General features: G+C 46.9%; 1 protein-coding gene across 1 annotated transcript in view; it reads left to right on the top strand.

Annotated features, from left to right (window-relative positions):
• The window catches only part of TSPAN2 (tetraspanin 2), a 66,961-nt gene that overhangs the window by 18,640 nt on the left and 28,336 nt on the right, over positions 1-19,985 (top strand). Inside the window, exons 3-6 of the mRNA XM_077767112.1 lie at positions 10,329-10,426; positions 11,746-11,820; positions 13,095-13,193; positions 14,454-14,525. Coding sequence (XP_077623238.1) covers positions 10,329-10,426; positions 11,746-11,820; positions 13,095-13,193; positions 14,454-14,525 — 344 coding nt within the window. The remainder of the gene's footprint in view (positions 1-10,328; positions 10,427-11,745; positions 11,821-13,094; positions 13,194-14,453; positions 14,526-19,985) is intronic.

Raw genomic sequence — 19,985 nt, 5'->3', positions numbered from 1 at the left:
AAGACTTCCCATTGGAAGCTGCATTTGTGCCCTCAGGTGGATGGGGAGGAGCCCGCCCTTTGCTAGAACCAAATCATGGGGAAACTTCTACTAGTTCACCTGCAGACATTCTCCTTCGAGGTGTTTCACCATAAGTAACTGCCTGAGACCCGGCAACCTCCCACCTCATCGCCAAGGTTGAGGTTGACAGATGCAAGTCTCTGTAATGCAGTTTCAGAGCTTGAACTGGAAATCTTTAACAACCATGAAGAAAAGCCATTTTAAGAGACCGTGACAGGCTGGGTTATAGGAAACACATGTAGCAAAAGCCGTCTCCCTTTCAGTGATGATAAGCATCTGGTCTAGTGATCCCTTCATGGCTGTTTTAACTTGGGGATTTCATCAAATATTTGGGCTGATACAAACACAGTTATGCATTCAAGTTATGCACTCTCTTCCTTCCATGTTTTTAGAGGTTTCTCCTTTTGGGAAAAAAAAAATATATATATATATATATACATAACCCGTTCCTGGATATATCAATCCGCGTCTTTAGTCCTGGGCTCTGAAGTCACACAAAAAAGGATGAGAACGTTGTACTTGCTCCCATGTATCTTTGTAATCTATTTGAAAAGACTCACAGAGTTAACAGCTTAAATTCTAATAGAAATTAGGGCGTAAATGCCAGCCAAGTGGTATTTGCTGTGGCTGCATCAGGGGTCATTCTAAAATGGTGAGGCAAGGATCTGATTTAGGTTTGAGAGACCAGACTGTAATTGTAAATGGAAGCAAACTGAGGACAGCGAAGGCTGTAGTGCAAGGCGTGCACAAGGTGCGTCCACGGGACAGTGATCAGAGAGCCCAGGCTGGACAGAGAGCTCTCGTCAGAGTCTGTAACAAATTGGGGCAAGGTGGGTGGTAGGATTCGAAGTGCTGGCGGGGGGGCGCCCGGGTGGCTCAGTCGGTTAAGCGTCCGACTCCTGATTTCAGCTCAGGTCATGATCTCATGGTCCATGAGATCGAGCCCCACGATGGACTCTGCACTGACCGTGTGGAGCCTTCTTGGGATTCTCTCTCTGCCCCTCCCCTGCTCATGCACTCGCTCACTCTCTTTCTCTCCCTCAAATAAATAAATAAACGTTAAACAAACAAACAAAAAAGAGAAGTGCCAGGGAGGGAGGAGGACAATCACAGAGGACCCTGAGTGTCAACACTTATTAATTTGGTAAGCACTAGAGCAATAATTCAGGGTTTGGGAGAGAGATGACCGGCGCTGCATTTTTTTTAAGTTTACTTATCCTTTTTAAAAAAATTTTAGTGTTTATTCATTTTTTTTTAATTTTTTTATTTCTGAGAGAGAGAGAGATACAGCATGAGCAGGGGAGGGTCAGAGAGAGAGGGAAACACAGAATCTGAAGCAGGCTCCAGGCTCTGAGCTAGCTGTCAGCATAGCGCCTGACGCGGGATTCGAACCCATGAACTGTGAGATCATGACCTGAGCCAAAGTTGGACACTTAACCGACTGAGCCACCCAGGCGCCCCTAAGTTTATTTATCTTGAAAGAGAGAGAGAGAGAGCACAGGCAGGGGAGGGGCAGAAACAGAGGGAGAGAATCCTAAGCAGGATCCGTGCTATCGGTGCAAAGCCCAACGCAGGGCTCAAAGCCATGAACTGTGAGATCATGACCTGAGCCGAGATCAAGAGCTGGACGCTGAACCAGCTGAGCCACCCAGGTGCCCCGGCGCATCATTTTAAAGAGATTTTTCTTGCAGTGGTGGAATGAGAGGGGAGACAGAAAAGAACATGCTGGATTACTGACATAGACATAGGACATAACCCTTGGCGGTTGTTAGCAGTAGGAACTGTGAAGAAAGAGACAGGAAGATAAGAAACATGATTAAACATTATTATTAAAGTCAGGGACAGAAAGGATCAAAACGACAGAAGATATTAGTGATAGAGGAGTCAAGCTTAGTAGTAATTATTCATGATTTTCAGTGGGAACTCGAGTTACAGAAGGAAGGGATCCTGCTCAGAGAGAAGGGGGCGGGGTGGGGGGAATGTGGACCTGAGGTAGAAGCCAGTCTGGGGAGCATCCTGGCTGCACTGTCCCGGAAACAAAGTGCTGACAACAGTTTCACAGGTGTACATTTGGGGCCAACGTAGGAGAACCTTTTTAACGCTTTTGTAAACCAAAGAGGTTGAGCAGACTTCCACGGATAAAAGCGAACTTTCCTCTGCATCAGTATGTAACCACTCACGTGGCAAAAATCCTAAAGGAGTGGAAGGAGTGGTTATCAATTTGGGAGATTTCTTTTTTTTTTTTTAAGTAAGTCCTTTTTTTTTTTTTATATTTTTTATTTATTTCTAGGAGAGAGAGCGAGCGAGCAGGGGAGGGTCAGAGAGAGAGGGACACACAGACTCCGAAATAGGCTCCAGGCTCTGAGCTGGCAGTCAGCACAGAGCCCGACGCGGGGCCCGAACCCACGAACCGCAAGATTATGACCTAAGCGAAAGTCGGACACTTAACCGACTAAGCCGCCCAGGCGCCCCGAATTCGGGAGATTTCTATGCTGAGTAAGAGGGTGAAGTAGCGCCATACAGACATTTCTGATCCTGTTTTCTTTCTTTTTTTTTTTTCCTTTATTTTTGAGAGACAGAGACAAGTGGGGGAGGGGCAGAGAGAGGGAGACACTGAATCCGAAGCAGGCTCCAGGCTCCGAGCTGTCAGCACAGAGCCCGACGCAGGGCTCGAACTCACAAACTGAGGTCATGACCTGAGCCGAAGTTGGACACTTCACCGACTGAGCCACCCAGGTGCCCCCACGATCCTGTTTTCAAAACAAAAGCAATATGAACTGCTCAAGATGTAAGAAAACGTCCTGTCTTTACGGACATCTCTGTCAGGACTNTAAGTCCTTTTTTTTTTTTTATATTTTTTATTTATTTCTAGGAGAGAGAGCGAGCGAGCAGGGGAGGGTCAGAGAGAGAGGGACACACAGACTCCGAAATAGGCTCCAGGCTCTGAGCTGGCAGTCAGCACAGAGCCCGACGCGGGGCCCGAACCCACGAACCGCAAGATTATGACCTAAGCGAAAGTCGGACACTTAACCGACTAAGCCGCCCAGGCGCCCCGAATTCGGGAGATTTCTATGCTGAGTAAGAGGGTGAAGTAGCGCCATACAGACATTTCTGATCCTGTTTTCTTTCTTTTTTTTTTTTCCTTTATTTTTGAGAGACAGAGACAAGTGGGGGAGGGGCAGAGAGAGGGAGACACTGAATCCGAAGCAGGCTCCAGGCTCCGAGCTGTCAGCACAGAGCCCGACGCAGGGCTCGAACTCACAAACTGAGGTCATGACCTGAGCCGAAGTTGGACACTTCACCGACTGAGCCACCCAGGTGCCCCCACGATCCTGTTTTCAAAACAAAAGCAATATGAACTGCTCAAGATGTAAGAAAACGTCCTGTCTTTACGGACATCTCTGTCAGGACTCCTTTAAAATCCAATCACAGACTTGACTCCAACTGTCTTGAGCAAAACAGAAATTTCTCCACTCACAAAACTGAAAAGCCCAGGATTAGTACTCCTCTCGGGGGTGCAGGTGAGGCGGTCAGAGTCCAGCCCGTACCCGTCTCTTAGCCCTGCTCCCCTTTGGCTCCATTCCTGGGCGGGTTTCCAGTTGACATGACAACATGGCTGCTCACAGCCGCAGGTGCCATCTTCTGAGTGACACTGGCAATGGGGGTACATATTTCTTTCCTTCCAGCAGCTCCAACCAGAGTCCCGAGCCTTGCTCTCATTGGGAATCTTGGGGCCCATGCTTGCTCCCATACCAGTTCCTGGGACAGGCTTTTTGGTTGAGGCCTGGGCTTCATGTCTGCCTTAGAGGCTGAGGCGAGGCAGCCCTCTCAGACCCCAGGGACCGAGCGGAGAAGGTTTGGGTCTCTCACAGGGATGAGGAGGAAGTGAATTCAGGCTAGGGAAAACAACAGCCTATAAGCGGGGCCTGAGGTCTGTCTTGTGTGCTCTTGGTGGCCTGGGACATGGATGGGGGTCTGCCCACCCTTAGTCCTTCCTCAGAAGAACTCCTTCCCTGTGTCTGCCCTTGCGTGGCTGAAATGCTCGTGGTCAGTGCTTGAAGTGCAGAGGAATGTGCTATCAAGAAACTAGAAGCCAGTGGGTAAAGCAACAGGGTTGGCAGTCCCCAGTGGTGTCCCAGCTCTTGGTGACAGGGCCCAGCCCGCACCCAAGTCTGCCTGTGTGTTTCCCCAAGCTGCCTCTCTGGTCAGTGGCATCAGTAAAAAGCCTTGAGAAGTCAGATGCCTTTTCTTCACTTCAGATATTTCTCATAAGTGGAGCAATATAATCCACATTTATAGAAGGCGATACTTCTTTCCTCCATAAATAACTTTCCAGATCAGAAAGATACCTGCTCGGTTGGAATAAAACGAGGAGAAAAATACACCCAGACCCCATTAATGGACTTGTGTAGCAAACAGTGTGAGGTGATAGGACTTTAAAAAAGCAGCAGGCCCAGCTTTTGGGAAATCCCGCTTCATGTCACAGGGTACCAGTCACTAATCTGTGTGCTCTCTTTTCAGAGTAAGTTCTAGAGCCATCAGCCCACCAAACTCTTATTGCCCCTTTTTTAAAGAGCCTTGGTGAACGGGCTTGGCCCATTCAAGTGGTTCTTAAAGAAACAGGGCCTCATGGCCCAGAGGCCGTCCCCTCCGAGAGGGACCAGGGAAGGACATGCGGGCTAGCTCCCTGCTTCTGGGCCGATGACTGCCACACTTTTTTAGGAGAACCTCCTCCGTCTTGGTGGGGGGTGCTTTCCTGTCTGGCATCTCTGGTTCTTCCTCCTTGTGATGGAGAGAGGTTCCCTTCCTGTGACAAAGATCCATCCTGCTGGGAGGTGGGGACAGGGTGCAGAGGACCCAGCTGCGAGCCCTGGAGGGAGCTGGCGCCGCGGGCAAAGCGTCAGGGCGGTCACACAGCCACCTGCTGCCCCTTCTCTGGATCCTCTGAGTCCAGGCCCGAGGTCTGGAGGCTGACGTGGGAAGTCTGTGTGTCCCCTGACCGCTAACATGGACAGAGGGGAGCCTGGCAAGAGAGGAACTGCCGCAAGAAAGGCTTGGGTGGCCTGGGGCTTCCTGCTCTCTCTCCACCGACCCCCCCCCCCGCCCAGGGGGAAGCTCTCCCACCCCGTGCCTTCCAAACTCCGCCAACCTGCCCCTCTGACTGCCTGTCGCAGTGTGTCTAGGGCTGCCTCTCAGAGGGGCGGACACTGCGGGGGGCTTCTTTCCAGGAGTGCTGAGCCTGGGTGGGGGGCTTCCCCGAAGCCCTTGGAAGCCTGGACGGATGGCATGAGCCACAGCGCCTGGAGTCATGTCCGTGAGCAGAGGGTTTTCTCCACGAAGGGGCTGCCCACGCAGACAGCAGCCCCTTAGCCCTCCAGGCTCACAGGCTGGCTGACGACAGCTGGGTCTCCCTGTGGAAGTCAGAGTCCGGGAGCCTGGCTCTGACTGCAGGCTGGACACAATGTGGAAGGAGAAGGTTCCAGTGCTGAACGCTGAGGAGCCGGCCTGCCTCTTTTCAAAACTCTGACTCACCCTGCTGATATTTTTTTTTTTTTTACTTCTTGGTTTTCAGTGGTCTGTGACACTGTAGTAGCTGCAGAAGAGATGCACTGTGGCTTACATCGTTGAGACAATTTCTCCGAAGCCTGTTCACAACAAGCTAGATCATTATTCCCATACTGCAGATGACAAAACTGAGGACGGAGAGGAGGTACCTAAAGCTCATTGACAGGCCTGGATTTCTGGCTCCCGGCCCTGTATTTTCCAGGAAAACCCAGACATCAGGCACTAGAGACTTCTCAGGCCCTTTTCTCAAGGAAGGAGAATGAACTCTTCTGACATTTATGAATTAAACAGCAGACTTCCTGCTGCGAGTCCCCGTTCTTCTTTGTTCCTTCTGGAATTGCCCCCATAGGAGTTGGGGGGGGGGTGCACTTTGGAGGAGACCCCGTAGTTCAGTTCCAGTTTTGTCCCTCTCAAGCTGTGCAGGCCCAGGGAAATGACTTAAATGTTCTGTATCTGATTCCCCAGCTGTGACAGAGGAGGGCCAGCACCACATCCCTCATGGTGCCAGGCGATTTAGCACATGAGCGTGCTTACGCACAGTACCTGTCGTGTGGGCTTGTTGCTTTGTGTGGGCAGGGTATCGTGTTCCTCAATGAAGGAAGGAGCTGCGGGAGCCATAATTACATGGGCCAATACGAGAAGGAAGGAGAGAGAAAGGAATGGTGTAGGTGCCCTGTAGTCAGAATGAGACAAGAGTTGATGGCACTGAGGCTCGTCAGCGGCTGATTCCTGAGATGGTGCCTGTCAAGTTCACAGTGCAGACGCCACACAGAGCAGGCTGAGGCACCAGGAAGTGGCACTTGTTCCTCTAGTGCTGAGTGACCCCATGACTAATACGTGTTAAGCTACTTAGAACTGTATGCGATAACCGAGAGCTGTTGTTATTTAGCTAGAACCCAAGGCTTTCCCTTCCATAAGCTGAGTCCCATCCAATAGTCTAGTTGATAAATGGTCATTAGCCGGGTGTGTAAAACCATCTGCTGCCAAAAAGCCTCTGAAATGGATGACCGCACCACTCTACAGTCCCTGAAAGGGAGAGCCGTTTTAAAATGACTTGATGCAGACAAAGCTTTTTGGAGGTTACTGTCTCCTCTCCATGTTAACTAAAGGGCGCTTCTGGTTTAAAAAGAAGATCTGAAATGTAAGAAACGAGTGACGGGGTTGTCTGGGATTTGGTGGCAGCGTGTCACTGGAAGAGCACTTGTATCACACGTCCCGGCTATTAATGAAAAAAATGCTGTTTCAAGGTGTCTTCTCTCTCTTTTTTCAAATCAAGGGAAATAGGACTTGGAAAGCACGGGGGATTTAAGAAATAGGTAATGGACTTGTCACGCCAGGCGCCATGAGAGGGAAAGGGCTCTACAGAAACCATCTTGGAATTCAAATGTGACTGCCAATTAGTGTATTCATTCAACAGCTATTTTTTTTAATGTTTGTTTATGTTTTGAGAGAGAGACAGAGCATGAGCCGGGGAGGGGCAGAGAGAGAGGGAGACACAGAATCTGAAGCAGGCTCCAGGCTCTGAGCTGTCAACAGAGAGCCCGACACAGGGCTCGAACTTATGAACCATGAGATCGTGACCTGAGCCCTAAGACGGACACTTAACCAACTGAGCCACCCAGGTGCCCCTCAACAGCTATTTTTTGAGGGATTGATCAGAAAAAGGATAAAGGGGTCTCTGGAAGCCATGGATGGCCTCATGATTTGCAGTTTTACAACCAGCCTGGGAACTGCTTTCTGGAGGCCTACAGAATTCTGATTTTCCCCTAAGCTCCAACAAGCACTGCTCATTAGGCACTGGGCCGAGTCACGTGGGCCATGCATACCCAAACTGAGGTTTGCTGGGGAGAGGCCTTTGCACTTGGAGCTGCTGGGTCAGTTTCAAGGTGTTTTTACTGAGCTCTAGACTCTGATAGCCTAAGGATGGACTCCCATACAAATCAGATTTTCTTGGGGAGCTCACATCATTTCAGAAGGGAGAGGATTGTTGCCCGAGAAACCGAGGGAGCCTGTTGGCAGTGGAGAACAGCTGTGGCCTCCTCAGGCCCCTGTGCCTCTGTCCACTGTGCCCCAGCTTCCTCAGGGGCACCCCTCTTTCCTACATTCCAGCCTCTTGGGAACCCTTTCTCAGGGTATACAGATGTGCACTCATCTGCCTGACCTTGAGAGAGCCCGCCCTGTGGCGGCTTCGTGGATGTTGGTTGAGATGTATTCCTCACATGTATCTCTAAGCCAGGATGGGCAGTGGCAGCCAGCCAGCCCAGAACTTCAGATTTGATTTGTTCTTTCTTTATCCACTCATCCAACAAACACTGATCAGGAATTCTGCCTTGTGTCTGGTGTAGTCTAGATAGGGTGATTAAAGGTTGCTTGTGGACTTAAAATCTACAGAAGAAAGACAAATAGGAGACCCTGCAGAAGCACAAAGTAGAAAAGAGCCGGCCGGGCCAGATCACGGTGAGTTCTCCTGTGGCCGGAGCATGGGCTAGGTAAGGATCCAGGTAGGCCCGGTCCCTAGGCTGTTACTCTAAGCAGAATCTGTAGACTATATCTTGTAGCAGTGGGGAAACCATGACCATTAAAAAAATTTTTTTAATGTTTGTTTATTTTTGGAGAGAGAGAGAGAGAGTACAAGAGGGGCAGGGGGACAGAGGATCCAGAGCAGGCTCTGCGCTGACAGCAGCGAGCCCGATGTGGGGCTCGAACCCACGAACTTCGAGATTGTGACCTGAGCCCAAGTAGTATGCTCAGCCGACAGAGCCACCAGGTGCCCCAACAGTGAACATTTTAAATGGGAAATCAATATATAAGGCAGTCCACCCACGAGACCATCTGGGAGGGAACGGAGCACAGTGTGGCCGCATCACCGTGGTCTGTTTCAGGAGGTTGTGTCCGGCCCGGAGCCATCATGCCTCTCTGACCCCTGTCGGCAAAACAGAAATAGAACACTTGCCTTACCTTATGGGCTTGAGAAGCCAGTAAGATGATGGAAGTGAAAGAGCTTTGAAAAATAAAAATTTTAAAATAGTAAGGTTTGTGGGCAGTGGACCAACAACAGTATTGTCTTTAACGTGGTATCATTTCTCATTCCCACGTCCATTCTGCACAGAATCATTGTTTTAGTGGAAAGGAAACGGGAGGAAGTGGCAGAGCTGGGGTAGCAGGACATAAGTAAACACCTGCCCCAGGACCATGGATCGGCAGGACTTCCCTGGCCCAAGAGCCCCAAGAAGAGCCGGGGTGCTACAGGAAGTGGAATTTCCTGGGTGTCGCCCTGTCTGTGTCAGGGACCAGACAGATTTGCCCACAAACCACCGAAAGCACGGAGAGGGGCCCCCGGAGGCATCCGGCTCAGGCTTTCCCCGCAGAGGTGGGGCGCCGGCTGGCTCCCACCCTTTCGGCCACTGGGAGTGGCTTCCAGGTGACTCAGATGAATAAAATGCAAAAAAATAAAATCAGGGCAATTAGCGTCGCTCTAAGCAAGTCAAGTGCCAGGCCCCTACATTGTGTTCTGACTTATCTCCGGATCAGAAAAGGAAATAAGAAAGGGCTTGGCTTTATTTCTCTCCGAACAAGAACATTTCTGTCCTTTTCTGTCTCTTGTGAGAACAACGGCTCCCGTGGCTTGACTTCAGGAGCAAGTGGAATCAGTGCCAGGAACGAGGCTGCTGTTATTACCGGCGAGGCAGGGCAGCGTAGGCTAGCGGTGACGAGCTAGCTTTAGAGGCAGATGGGTATTTTTATCCCAGCTCCCTCCTTGAGCAAATCGCTTAACCTTTCGGGGACTAGTTTCTCCAGAAAATGGATATGACAATGGTACCTGCCTCAGGAAGATGAAATTAGTAAGTCTGTGCCAGGTGCTGAGAACAGTGCCTGGAAAAAACAAGCCCTTAACAACTGTAGCTACTATGGTGTTAGTAATAGCATTTGGTGTGTGTTAGCTGGTGTCCCCTCCTCTCTCGGCTACTTCTTGGAACGTTGTGGCCTCCCGTGTGTCCAGTGTACATGGTGATGCCCTCTACAGTCGGTGATTCTCACAAAACTTGACTGCCTTATTCTGTGTCTTCCTCTCAGTGACTGAAGAGCCCCCTCTCTGTCCCACCCTGTCCCTGCTTCCTCATCTGTGCATGGGCAGACCGTCAGCCTCAGCCTCTCCTGTGATGAGACAGCCATTAATTCCAGAGCGCCATGCAGGCCCAAGGGGCTCCTAGACAGGCATGGGTTTGTGTCCCAGCTCCGCACTGACTCCAGACTGCCCTGGACTCACTGCATCACTTTCCCGCAAATGAGAGGAACACCCAGGGGAGGTAGAAATCCGAACGGTAAAGTGCCTGGCAGGTAGGAGGCATGTGGAGGTGATTAAGAGCATGAGTCGTGGAACTCGGACCAAGTTTCTACTCTTTGTCCCCCAAGTGATAGTGAGTAGGTCACTTTACCTCTGTAAATATCACTTCGTTCACAGGGGATAACCGTAGCCCCTCCCTCTCAGGACCTTGGTGCAGGTTCCGTCAAGTGCGCACTCAGCCAGCGCTCACCGAGTGCTCCTCATTACACTGTCGGCAGCTGATGCTACTCTGCCCAAGCACTCAGCGAGTGCTCCCTGTTATATTGTCAGCAGCCTAGGCTCTGCCCGGCGGGGACCTGGCGCAGCAGGGGCGCGAGCTGCTGGGTGCTCAGTACCCCCTCCGACCTCTTCCCCGCAGGGCTGTACGTGCTGGTTGGAGCAGGGGCCCTGATGATGGCCGTGGGCTTCTTCGGGTGCTGTGGAGCCATGCGGGAGTCACAGTGTGTGCTCGGATCTGTAAGTGGGGCACCGCGGGGGGGAAACAGGTGCGAGGGGCACCGGAGATGGGCCTCCAGCGCCGGCTCCTCCGGCCCACTGCGACCTTGGCACCCACTTCCTCTCCCTGAGTCTCCGTTTCTCCATCTCTTGCTTAAGAATAATATTATCTTTGTCCCGGCCTCATATGGGAAGTATGAAAAAAAAATGAGGTCATTAGTGTGAAGATGTTTTGGAAGGAAAGGTGCCCAATAATCGTAAGGGGATAATTATGATTGTTCTTTCAAGATTACTTCACAGGGAGGCAGCTAAGAGTCCTCTAGCCAGGGAGGTGCTGCTGCCTATAAGACAGGAATTGCTGTTTGAGATCAGTAACTTAGCCAAACCTCCCTCTTGTGGTTTAACAAGCAGCCTGCGTCTTTTTTTTTTCTTTTCTTTTTTTTTTTTTAAAGAACGAATTTCAGTTACTGCTATATACACCCAATGCCAGAGTGATCTAAGAGAAACAGGGAGAAGGAAGAGGGGTCAGAAGAGAGAAAGATTTCATATTTCTCCATCATAAGGGGTCCGAAACAGCCATTTCAGGGGGCAGTCTCTCCTTACCCATTGCAATCTTTGATTTTTTTAACCGTTCCTGCCGCTTCTGATCTCTTGCTGCATAAGATCTCTTAACTGCTTTCCTCAGTCCTGCTTTCTGCCTGCCTTTCCCTGATCTCTGAACATAGAGCCAACCCTAGAGACTGGAACAGAGATCTGTGTGGGAGGACACCCCTCACCACCCCCCCCCAGAGAAACCTCAAAGCCCACAGGCCCCAGGCCCCACCAGTCGCTCCCTATCTCTTGGCCTTGTTTTATATCTTTATAGGATCTCATTTGTTCAAGAATTCATTGAGCGCATAGGTGCCAGGCACTGTTCTAAGTGGTGACATTCCTTTATCACTGTCTGAAATGATCTAACTCCCTTCTTGTAGTGCTTTACTCATTTATCATATTTCTGATTTATCATTTACATTATATAATTTATCATTTATTTCTGATTTATCATTTTCTGATACGAGGCCCATGATCGCAGAGACGTTGGGATCTTACCTTACTCACCGTTGAATACCCAGTACCAAGGACAGTGCCTGGTGCAGAGTAGATGCTCAGTGAATAATCGCCGAATGAATTAATGAGCAAATGAATGCATAAACAGGCTACAGGGGAGTATGGGAGTAATGCTTCCTACTAGATCAATTCGAACTTGCCTCATGTTTTCCAAATGGAACTAGAATTAAAGACGCCAAATAAATTGACAAGGTATTGAAGTTAATGAAGTGAGTGTTTTCTCTCCTCTACAGTTCTTTACCTGCCTCCTGGTGATCTTTGCTGCCGAAGTAACCACTGGAGTGTTTGCTTTTATAGGCAAGGGGGTAGTAAGTAGAAATTACTTACAATTTCTTTTTACGATGGTTAAAGTGTTTCTTTATGGCAAAGGATATGAGACTATTACACCCACAATGGTATTACGAAACTAAATAACCCCTGCATTTATCGTTGATGCAAAAGGTCTTAACCTGGAAATACCGCGCAGACCTGTGCGTATGTCTGTGTGCGTGTGCATACATGTAACATGCACACATTTTTCTGGGGAGACAGTTCATAGCTTTCATTAGATTTATGAAGGGGTCTGTGATTTTTTGAAGGATACTTAGTTTAAGATTACCCTATTCATAATGGGGGAATGGGGGTAAATTGCATTCATGAGAAAGAGGGATGGAGAGGAACATGCATTTTCTTCCCGTGTTAGACTACTATTTGTCCGTAGGGCTTGGCCTGGAAAGAGGCCACATTATCCTCAAAGACTGAAGTCTGACCTGCTGTGTGCTGGTGAAGCCAGTCTCTTTAGACTTGTGCTCAAACTGTAGGTGTCCAAAGTAGGTTATCAGTAGAATCCGCAGAGGAAATGGCCTTTTTAGAAGGTTAAAACACACCGTGGGAAAGAGGGGAGTGAAAAGGAGGAAGAATGGAATCTTAAGTTTACTGTATTTCATGTAAATTCATATGCTATCAATATTGTGTTTATGAACTTATTTTAGATGTAAAAAATGGTAAACATGTAGAATAAGTAAATTTCACCTCCTTTGGAATGTTTCTAAAGTAGCTGCTTATATTTGTAGATTGGAGGAATCGGATCTAATGAGATCTTTGTGGATGTCAGATCACATGCCTTTATGTCAGAAGAAGCATTCTCTAAGTTTTCTATGATATTTATATGCAGAAATAGCTTTCCTTGGTCATGAGCATCTTTCAAACCATGTCATGAATAGACTCGAGTACTTTTAACCCGTAGGGTACCAAGAATGCGAAAGTCCCCACTCACTGTATGTCAGATCTCCTGGGTGGGCCCCCGAGTCTGGCGCCCAGTGGATGCTGATGGCCATTCAGGTGTGAGAACCTCCACTTAAAGAAATCCTTCTAGTCTATGAAAGGTATTCTTGGTTAGTCTATCCTCCCATCTCCAGAAGTATCCAAGAAACTCCAGACTCTATAATCTCTTCCATAAATGCAGAATTGACTTAAAACACAGGTAGACACAGGGACAGGTTGTGTTTTCCAAAGGTAAGGAAGAGGGGGCTTTCCTGGATGAAAGAGGAGTGTTTGAAACTTCCCAGTCACGGTCCCCTTAGTTTTCCTGGTATTTTTTCAGGCTATACGGCATGTCCAGACCATGTATGAAGAAGCTTATAATGATTACCTGAAAGACAGGGAAAAGGGAAATGGGACGCTCATTACCTTCCACTCCACAGTAAGTAACTTTACTTCTTTAAAATTATATCTTCTGAAGACCATGCATTAGCCAGGCTCTCTCTCATCACTTGGATTAAAGATCAGAATAACTTTGGTGAGGTCACGCTGTAGCACTGTATTTTGGCCCTCATGGGAGCTGCTGTTGGCATAATGTATAGAACTTAGAAGAGGAAGAGACCCGCCTGGCACACGGAGTTCCCAAGAGGAAGTCAGGACATGTGCCCCAGAGCGACAAAAGAGCTCACACAAGAGCACCCAGAAAGCAGCCCAAGTCAATACCAAGCTGTCTGAGAAGGTGGCATGGTGGTGTAATAGAAGCAACCATGACCTTCAAGTCAGAAAAGGTCTTCCCAGCAGCAGCTCTGCTACTGAGCAGCTTTGTGACCTTGAGCAAGTTCCTTGTCTCCCTGATAATCCCTCAGCTCCCCCACGGGTAAAATGAAAGGGCACGGAGACAGCTATGCTCCCTTTATTCTAGAACATTCTGTGGGACTGTGCTGTCAGTGCAGTGCTGAGGGCTCCACACAGCTAACCGACGAGGGCTTATGGATGAGATGAACCAGGTCAGAGTCCTCCTGATTTATTACCCACTGCAATATGGAGAAGTACCTATGACCTCCTGGGCCAATTGCTTCCAGTTAGCCCGGTTCTTGTTTGTCACAGGAATGTCCTGGAAGGTGCCAACCATTTATCCTGTTCAGCCTCAGCCGCCCCAGGGACATTAAGCAGCACACAGTCTCCTTTGTGTTTGAAGGGCCAGCCCCCTAAGGCAGGACACCTATTTGCTGGCCTGTCTTCATGCCCTGGCCTTTCAGCCCCTGGGGTTTATTTATGGCAGTCAGTTCTCCTCTCTGTCCCACACTGTCCCCAGTTAATGAGCCCTTCCTGAAGCTCATAAAACTTTAGCTACTCAGCAGGTTAAAATTACTCCTGGGCTGAAATAAAGAATCTAACGGCCCAGTTCCTGTCTAAAAAATAGCAGTTCACACAGACCCCGTCATTGGCTTCTTGTTTTGTTTGAATTGCCTTGAGTCACTTCCCATCGTAAAACTTGGACAACGTGACCGAAGTTCTTTTCTTGTTTTGCTAGCGCGGTTATGCAACTCCACTATCTTTCTAGAAATGGCAGTTTGCATTGCTTTGATTGGTCCCGTAGCTGCTTTACTGCCTCAGCGCCCCAGTGTTCGGCCGCGATGCCCAGACTTAGAGCTTGTACTCCTCCTCCCTGGGCCCTAAAAGCTCTTCTCTGACTCTCTAGTTTCAGTGCTGTGGAAAAGAAAGCTCTGAACAGGTCCAACCCACATGCCCAAAGGAACTTCTGGGGCACAAGGTAAGCTTCTCTACCAGGGTTCCTATCCTGTCTATAGGGTAAGATGCCTCTTGCCCGTGGGTGTAATTCCAGAAGGCCATCTCCCAGTGGCTTCTGTGCCTCAGCTTTATTCTATGGAAAATACATGAAGCAATGCTGAGTCCCGGTCTCCCGGTCCCCTGGGAAGCTGACTTGCCCCTCATGGTGCAAATGTTCTGGCATTAATTACTCACCAGGGCCAGAGGTGTGCACCCTGAGAATGTCGCCCCACACCTCTCCATGGAAGTCCCTGATGAATGCTTTATTAAGCAAGTGCTGCGCATCAGGCACTGGGCCAGGTTCCGAAAACTCTGAGATGAAAACCACGTGGCTCCTGCCTCAGTGACTTCACAGCCTAGCCAAGGGAGACGGTGTGTGTCCGGAGTCCATATAGAGTACAGTGGAGACACAGAAAGCTTCACAGAAGTTGGGATCCCTGAGCTTCATTTTGACAAAGGGAGGCCACTCCAGGTCCTTAAGGCAGCAGGAACCGAGGCATGGCAGTATGGACCTCCAGGACTGCAGGACAGTATGGGGTCCGGAGGGGATGGTGAGGGACATTCCTGGGGAGGCACACAAAGGTGTGATTTTTACACCTGGAAGTTTGGGAAAGGTGTTGCTCTTAGCAGAGGATTGACCCAGTCAGTTTCGCATTGTAGAGAGTGCTCAGGCTGCTGGGTGTGCCAGGTGGAATAGAAGCTTGGAGAGCACGGGAGGGAGGCCGCTTAGGCGGCACTTGTGGTCACCCTGGAAGGAGAGGATGAGGAGCTAATGGAAGTCACAGGCAGTAGGATTGGAGAGGAAGTAGCAGATTCAGAGATGTTCAGAGGGTGGAATCAACAGGCCTGGCCAACCTCGTGTGTGTGAGTGGGGAGGGGGTGGAGGAAGCTAAGACCTCAGACTTCTGCTTGAGCAGAATGGGTGGGTGGAGACTCTGCTCCCCAAGAGGGGTGCCTGGAGGGAAAAGAGCACACTCTGGGGCAGTTTTGGTCAAGTTTGCGCTTCAGGTGCCCACGGGACTTAACATGGAATCTGAGCTAAAGACTGGCGTAGGAATCCCGGCTTAGCGGTGGTCGCCGAAGCCATAGGAGTGGCCTCACCCAGGGAGAGTGTGTGGAATAAGGCAGAAGTGGGCTGAAAACCCTGACATTTAAGGGGTAAGCAAAGGACAAGAAGGCAGAAACAAGAAGGCTGTGAAGGAGGAGTCGAATTGGGGAGAGCCCAAAAGACAGTGGGAAGCAAGGGAGGAGATAGTTTGTCTGTAAAGTTCAATGCTGGGAAGAAGACCAGGCAATGAAGGCTGGAAATAATGTGTGGGATTTGGTCTAACTCATTAATGATGTTGGCTCTGCAGTTTCAGTGAAGGGGGTGGGGGAAGCACAGATGCATTATGGGAAATGAGGGGAGAAATATGAGAACATGAGGACAATGACATGGAGGCTTCTAAGCACACAGCTGTGAAGGGAAGGGCCTGATGAGATCTTCGCTCCATCTTGTGTCATGAGGCCTGCGTTGGGCACTTACTGACCCCCTTTGAGTTGGAGGACAGGAATTAGGCACAGCCACTGCCCTCAAAGTGCTCAGCGGCTGCTGGGAGCCAGCACCACCACACAGTAGTACAGGAGTAAGACTGCGCAAGAGGGGCATGCAATTTGAAGGGTTGCAGGAGGCCCTCCTGATGGGATTCTTTTTTGTTAGTGTTCAAGTATCATTGACATAACAGTCTTCACTTAGGTTCAAGTATATAATATAATGATTCAACAATTCCGTGCATTATTGAGTCCTCATCACAAGTGTACCTCTTGGGGCGCCTGGGTGGCTCAGTCAGTTAAGCATCCGACTTCAGCTCAGGTCATGATCTTGTGGTTCATGGGTTCAAGCCCCTTGCTGGGCTCCGTGCTGACATCTTGGAACCTAGAACCTGCTTCGGATTCTGTGTCTCCCTCTTTATCTCTGCCCTTTCCCTGCCCATGTTCGCTCGCTCTCCCTCTCGCTCAAAAATAAATTAAAAACATTAAAAAAAATTTTTAGGGGCACCTGGGTGGCTGAGTCAGTTAAGCGTCTGACTCTTGGTTTCAGCTCAGGTCATGATCTCATGGTTTCGTGAGTTGGAGCCCCAGGTCTGGCTCTGTGCTGCCAGTGTGTACCCTGCTGGGGATTCTCTCTCTTCCTCTCTCTCTGCCCCTCCCCTACCCGTGCTGTCTCTCTCTCTTAAAATAAAGAAATAAACTTAAAAATTTTTATTTTTTAAAAATTTTAACAAGTATACCTCTTAATCCCCGTTATCTATTGCATCCATCTCCTCACCCACCTCCCCATCTCCTCACCAGTTTGTTCCCTGTATTTAAGTCTGTTTTTTGTCTTTTCTTTGTTCATCTGCTCTGTTTCTTAAATTCCAGATATGAGTAAAAGCATATGGGATTTGTCTTTCTCTGTGTTTCTCTGACTTTTTCACTTAGCATTATACCTCTCTAGGTCCATCCCTGCTGTTGCAAATGGCAGATTTCATTCTTTTTCGTGGCTGAGTAACAGTCCATTGTATATGTATACCACATCTTTTTTTTCTTTATAGTTTATTGTCAAGTTGGTTTCTATATAACACCCAGTGCTCATCCCAACAAGTGCCCTCCTCCATGCCCATCACTCTTTTTCCCCTCTTCCCCAACCCAACAACCCTCAGTATATACACCACCTCTTTGTTATCCATTCATTTATCAGTGGACAGTCAGACTGCTTCCATATCTTGGTTAGTGTAGCTAATACTGCAATAACCATAGAGGTGCATATATCTTCTTGAATTAGTTTTCCTTGGGGAAATACCCAGTACTGGAATTACTGGATTATAGGGTAATACTCCATATTGTTTTCCACAGTGCCTGGACCAGCTTACACTCCCATGAGTGTAACACATGAAATGAGATGTTGAAGAGATGTCTTTTTCCTATTTTATATCCTGGCCTCCTTTGTCATAGATTAGTTGGCCATAAAAGCGTGGGTTTATTTTTGGCTTCTATCCTGTTTCATTGATCTGTGTGCCTATTATTTTGCCACTACCATATTGTTTTGATTCCTACAGCTTTGTACTAGATCTTAAAATCTGAGATTGGTAAAAAAATAAAATAAAATAAAATAAAATCTGAGATTGGTTTTCTCCAGCTTTGTTCTGATTTCTCAAGACTGCTTTGGCTGTTTAGGGTCTTTTGTGGTTACATACAAATTTTAGGATTATTTGTTTTAGTTCTGTGAAAAATATTGGTGGTATTTTGATAGGGATTGTATTAAATCCGTAGATTGCTTTGGGTAGTATAGACATTTTAACAATATTTGTTCTTCCAATCCATGAGTGTGGAGTATCTTTTCATTTGTTTATGTCACCTTCAATTTATTTCATCAGTGTTATATAGTTTTTGGAATATAGATCTTTCACCTCCTTGGTTAAGTTTATTCCCAAGTATTTTATTATGGGTGCAATCATAAATGGGATTGTTTTCTTCATTTATCTTTCTGTTACTACATTATTAATGTGTAGAAATGCAGTAGATTTCTGTATATTGACTTTGTATCCTGCAACCTTACTGGATTCATTTATCCATTTTGGTAGTTTTCTAGGGGAGCTTTTAGGGTTTTCTGTGTATAGTATCATGTCATCTGCAAATAGCGAAAGTTTTACTACTTCCTGGCAAATTTGGATGCCTTTATTTCTTTTTGTTGTCTAATTCCAGTACTATGTTGAATAAAAGTGGTGAGAGTGGGGAAAAAGGAAAAAAACGGTAAGAGTGGATATACTTATCTTGTTCCTAATCTTAGAGGAAAAGCTCTCAGTTTTTCACCACTGAGCGTGAGGTTAGCTGTGGAGTTTTCATATATGGCCTTTATTATCTTGAGGTATGTTCCCTCTAAACCTACTTTGTTGAGTGTTTTTATCATGAATGGATGAGGTACCTTGTCAAATGCTTTTTCCGCATCTATTGAGATGGTCATATAGTTTTTATCCTTCCTCTTATTGATGTGATGTATCACATTCATTAATTTGAAAATATTGAATCACTCTTGCATAATAAGAGCCAACATTCTCTAGATCATAGTGAATTATTTTTTTTTAATGTACTGTTGAATTTGGTTTGCTAGAATTTGTTGAGGATTTTTGCCTCTTTGTTCAACAGAGATATTGACCTGTAGTTCTTTTATTTTGTAATGTCTTTGTCTGGTTTTGGTATCAGGGTAATGCTAGCCTTTTAGAATGAATTTGGAAGCTTTTTCTTTCTTTCCTATTTTTCGGAATAGCTTGGGAAGAATAGATGTTAACTCTTCTTTAAACAGTTGATAGAATTCCCCTGTGAAACCATCTGGTCCCATATGGTTGCTTATTGGGGTTTTTTAATTACTGATTCAATTTCATTTTTAGTATTCAGTCTATTCAAATTTTTTATTTCTTCCTCATTCAGTTGTGGGAGGCTATATGTTTCTAGGAGTTTATCCATTTCTTCAAGGTTGTCCAATTTGTTGGCATATAATTTTTCTTAATATTCTCCTGTAATTGTGTTTCTGTTGTATCAGTTTTTTCTCCTCCTTTGTTTCTGATTTTATGTATTTGAGTTCTGCTCTTCCTTTTTTGAGGAGTCTCAAGATTTACTAAAACTTTTACTGATTCCTTTTTTTTAGTCTCTTTTGTTTATTTCTGCTCTGATGTTTGTTAATTCCTTCCTTCTACTGGCTTTGGGCTTGGTTTGTTTTTCTTTTTCTAGCTGCTTTCAATGTAGGTTTAGGTTGTTTGAGATTTTTCTTGCTTCTTGAGGTAGGCTTGTATTAATATAATCTTCACTTGTAGAATAGCTTTTGCTGCATCGCAAAGATTTTGAAACCTAGTTTCATAGTGTTCTGGTCAGAAAGTATGCACAATATGATTTCAATCATTTTGAATTTGAGATATATTTTGTGGTCTAATATGTGATGTATTCTAGAGAATGTTCCATGTGCACTTGAAAAGAACATGTATTCTATACTTATTGGATGGAATGTTCTAAATATATCAGTTAAATCCATCTGGTCCAATGTATCATTCAAACCCACTGTTTCCTTGTTGATTTTCTGCCTGGATGATCTATCCGTTGATGTAAGAGGGGTGTTAAAGTCCCCTACTATTATTGTATGACTATCAATTTCTTCTTTTATGTGTGCTAATATTTACTTTATGTATTTAGGTGCTTTCTTGTGGGATGCATAAATATTTACAATTGTTATATCTTCTTGATGGATTGTTCCCTTTATCATTATGTCATGATCTTCTTTGTCTGTTATTATAGTCTATGTTTTAAAGTCTATTTGTTCAATATAAGTATTGTTACTGCTGCTTTCCTTTTGCTTCCATTTGCATGGTAAAGGTTTTTTCACCCCTTCACTTTCTTTTCTTTTTTCTATACAATGCATTTATTTAGAATAGGC

The sequence above is a fragment of the Crocuta crocuta genome, unplaced genomic scaffold (assembly GCF_008692635.1).
Source record: "Crocuta crocuta isolate KB4526 unplaced genomic scaffold, BGI_CrCroc_1.0 scaffold180, whole genome shotgun sequence".
NCBI lineage: Eukaryota > Metazoa > Chordata > Mammalia > Carnivora > Hyaenidae > Crocuta > Crocuta crocuta.
This window is presented reverse-complemented; position numbering and strand designations above follow the sequence as displayed.